Genomic DNA, 4,044 nt, shown 5'->3' with positions numbered 1-4,044 from the left:
AAGGTCGCCAACTTGTACTTCCCAAGCGCTTAGTATAGTGCTCTGCACACAGTAAGCGCTCAATAAATACGATTGAATGAATGAATGAATGAATGAAAAGGAAATAGCGGGGGGGTCACGGGCCGGCCGACCCTCGTCCCCCCTCCCCACCACCAGTCTCCCATCTCCCGCCCCCCCACCTCTAGACTGTGAGCCCGAGGTGGGCGAGGATTGTTCCTCTTTCTGTGCTGTAGTGTACTTTCCGAGCGCTTAGCAGAGTGGTGATGGTGATGGCATTTGTTAAGGGCTTACCATATGCGCCAAGCGCGACTACCTGATCACCTTGTATCCCCCCAGCGCTTAGAACAGTGCCTTGCACATAGTAAGCGCTTAACAAATGCCATCGTCATTATTATTATTATTCTAAGCGCCGGGGGAGATGCGAGATGATCGGTTTGTCCCACGGTGGGGGGGGTCCCGGTCTTCATCCCCATTTGACAGAGGAGGGAACCGAGGCCCAGAGAAGTGAAGTGAGTTGCCCAACGTCACCCAGCCGACCGGAGCCGGGATTGGAACCCAGGACCTCCGACTCCCAAGCCCGGGCTCCTTCCACCGGGGGCTCGATAAGTAGGGTCGAAGGACTGGATTAGCCCCCCCCCACCCCCCCCCCCACCGTTCCCCCGTCACTGCCGGCAGAACTTGCACCTGATGATCTTCTTGAAGGCGTTCTGAAAGTCCTTGTTGAAATAGGCGTAGATGATGGCCGAAGGATTAGGATTCCCCCCCACCCACCCCCCCCACCACCGTTCCCCCGTCACTGCCGGCAGAACTTGCACCTGATGATCTTCTTGAAGGCGTTCTGAAAGTCCTTGTTGAAATAGGCGTAGATGATGGCCGAAGGATTAGGATTCCCCCCCACCAACTCCCCCACCACCGTTCCCCCGTCACTGCCGGCAGAACTTGCACCTGATGATCTTCTTGAAGGCGTTCTGAAAGTCCTTGTTGAAGTAGGCGTAGATGATGGGGTTGAGGAGGGAGTTGGAGTAGCCCAGCCAGTTGATGAGGGCCCCCAGGGAGCCGGGCATGGGGCAGGCGGGCTCGCAGAAGGGCAGGACCAGGGCCACGATGAAGAAGGGCAGCCAGCAGAGGATGAACGTGCCCATGATGATGCCCAGGGTCTTGACGGTCTTGCGCTCCCGGGCCAGGGCGGCCTTGCGCTTGGCCTCGGCGGGCCGGGCCGGGGCGGGGGCCGTCGGGGGGCCCGGCCCCCCGCGGGGGAGGGGCAGCAGGGCCCGGCCGCCAAGCCCGCCATCCCCCGGCCGCAGGGCCCCGTTGGCGCAGGGCGCGGGCGGGGAGGCGTCGAGGCAAGTGTCGGCCAGGCCGGCCCCCCGACGGCCCCCGGCCGGGGCCTCGGCCTTCCGCACCGTCCTGCGGATGCGGAAGCGCGCGGCGCGGAAGATGCGCCCGTAGAGGACCAGCATGAGCAGCAGCGGGATGTAGAAGGCGCCGAAGGTGGAGTAGACGGTGTAGCCCGGGTGGCGGCTGATGGAGCAGGCGTCGGGGCGGGCGCGGTCCTCGGGGGTCCTCCAGCCCAGCACGGGCGGGATGGAGATGAGGAAGCCCACCAGCCAGGTGAGGCCCACCAGGGCGGCGGCCCGGCGAGGGGTCCTCCGGTGCACGTAGGCCACCGGGTCGGTGATGGCCCAGTAGCGGTCCAGGGCGATGGCGCACAGGTGCAGGATGCTCGACGTGCAGCACAGCACGTCCAGGGAGATGAACAGGTCGCAGGCGGCCTGGCCCAGCGTCCAGCGGCCCAGCACCTGGTACAGGGCCGCCATGGGCAGCACCAGCACGGACACCAGCAGGTCGGTGGCCGCCAGGGAGCCGATCAGGTAGCTGGCCACGTTGTGCAGCGACCGCTCCAGGGCCACGGCCGCCACCACGCACAGGTTCCCCGCCGCCGAGCAGGCGATCAGGGCGCCCAGGACCAGGGCCGTGGCCAGCTGGGCGGCCGGGGGGCTGGCGGCCGGGGGGCCCGACGTCGGGGCCCGGCTCGGCCCGGGGGCCTCCATGCCTGGGCCCGGGGAGGCCGCGCCCCGCGGGGGGCGGCGGGGGAAGGACCTGGAGGGCGGGCGGGAGGAGGAGGACCAGGACCAGGACCCGCTTTGGGACGCGGGGAAGGGCAGGGCCGCAGGGAGGGGTGACCCCGGCTGACCCCTCCTGAGCAGCGCCGCACCATCCCCCCCCCCCGCCCCCCCCCCCCCCGCGCCCCGGGCCGGTCCTGGGCGAGCGGAGGGGCCGGCTCAGAGCCCCCCGGGGGGCCCGGGGGCACGAGGGGCGGCCGGACCCCCCGGGGTCATCCTGGCTTCGGCCCCGCCGGGGTCCCCCGGGCCCTGGGGAGCTGACCGGGACCCGGGCGTCGAGCTCTCCGTCGTCCAGCGGCCTTCAGGGGGCCTCTCCTCCTTCTTCCTCCTCCTCCTCCGACCTGGAGGGTGTCTGATCGCCCCTCTTCCCGGGCCCAGGTCCGTCCGAGTCCCCGGAGGGGTCCTGTCCAGCCCGGGTGTCCCCCCGCCCCCGCCGCCGTGGTCACCCCCGCAGGCCCAGCCTTGCCGTCGACACGGCGGGCGGGGCCCGATTCTCCTCCTCCTCCTCCTCCTCCTCCTCCTCCTCCTCCTCCTCCAATAGGTCAGCGCGACCACCCCCGATCCCCCCGCCCCCGTCTCCTCCCACGACCCCCTCCCGTTCCCCTCCAGACCCCCATGGGGAGGCGGGAGGCGTCCACAAGGAGAAACGACAATCAGGTGGCCGAGGGAAGGGAGACTGGACTCCGGACCCAGGACTGGTTGGGGGGGGGGGGGGGGGCGAAGGACCAGCCGGATTTGGAGGAGGAGGGGGGAAGCCGGGCGGAGGTCTGGGGTCCCAGCTCAAGGAGCGCCCCCAGACATCGTCTTCTCCCGGCTCCTCCCTCCTCCCTCCTCCTCCTCCTCCCCACAACTGTCTCCCACCCCCCAACACACCTGCCCGCCCGCGACCACCTGTGAGCCCTGACCCTCCGCCTCCACCCGCCGGGCTGTGAGTGATGCCGACAGAGGGTGTGTGTGTGTGTGTCTGTGTGTGTGTGTGTCTGTGTGTCTGTGTCTGTGTGTGTATCTGTGTGTCTGTGTGTGTGCGTCGGGGTGAGGGTGGGGAGGGGGGTTGTTTGGAAGGAAGGGAATTCACAGCCCCCGGTTGGAGGGGGGACGCGGGTAGAAGTGTGTGTGTGTTTGTGTGTGTATGTGTGTGTGTGTGTGTGTGAGAGAGAGAGAGACAGAGACAGAGAGGCAGAGAGAGAGAGAGACAGAGAGACAGAGAGACAGAGAGAGAGAGAGACCGGGGCATGGTTCCGAAGAAAGTGAGTCCACAAACCCGGGGATGAGGGACTAGCAGAAGAGAGACAGAGACGGAGACGCAGAGAGAGATGCATTCATTCAATCGTATTTAGTGAGCGCTTACTGTGTGCAGAGCACTGTACTAAGCGCTTGAGAGAGAGAGAGAGAGAGAGAGAGAGAGAGAGAGAGAGAGAGAGAGAGAGAGATCGGGGCAAAGTGAGTCCACAAACCCGGGGATGAGGGACTAGCAGAAGAGAGACAGAGACACACAGAGAGAGATGAATTCATTCAATCGTACTTATTGAGCACTTACTGTGTGCAGAGCACTGTACTAAGCGCTTAAGAGAGAGAGAGAGAGTGTATCGGGGTGACCGAGGTGGAGGGGTGTTACGAAGGAAGGGAATCCACAGTCCCCGTTGCGGGGGGCGGGAGCAGGAGTGCGGGAAGAAATTGTGTGTGTGTGTGTGTGTGTGTGTGTGTGTGTGTGTGTGTGTGAGAGAGAGAGAGAGACAGAGAGAGAGGAGAGAGAGAGAGAGAGACAGAGAGAGAGACAGAGAGAGGCAGACAGAGATAGAGAGACTGGGGCATGGTTCCGAAGGAATTCAGTCCACAAACCCGGGGATGAGGGACTAGCAGAAGAGTCAGAGAGACAGAGACGGATACACAGAGAGAGATGCGTTCATTCAGTCGTATTTAT

General features: G+C 65.0%; 1 protein-coding gene across 1 annotated transcript; it reads right to left on the bottom strand.

Moving 5' to 3' along the window:
• Positions 1-923: 923 nt before the first annotated feature.
• HTR1A (5-hydroxytryptamine receptor 1A) lies at positions 924-2,051 on the bottom strand. The gene has a single exon (XM_038765579.1). The coding sequence runs from the start codon at positions 2,049-2,051 to the stop codon at positions 924-926; it is 1,128 nt and encodes a 375-aa protein (XP_038621507.1).
• Between the last annotated feature and the right edge of the window lie 1,993 nt (positions 2,052-4,044).

The sequence above is a fragment of the Tachyglossus aculeatus genome, chromosome 23 (assembly GCF_015852505.1).
Source record: "Tachyglossus aculeatus isolate mTacAcu1 chromosome 23, mTacAcu1.pri, whole genome shotgun sequence".
Taxonomy (NCBI): Eukaryota; Metazoa; Chordata; class Mammalia; order Monotremata; family Tachyglossidae; genus Tachyglossus; species Tachyglossus aculeatus.
Note: the sequence above shows the minus strand (reverse complement) of the source record. Positions and strands in the feature narration are given on the sequence as shown.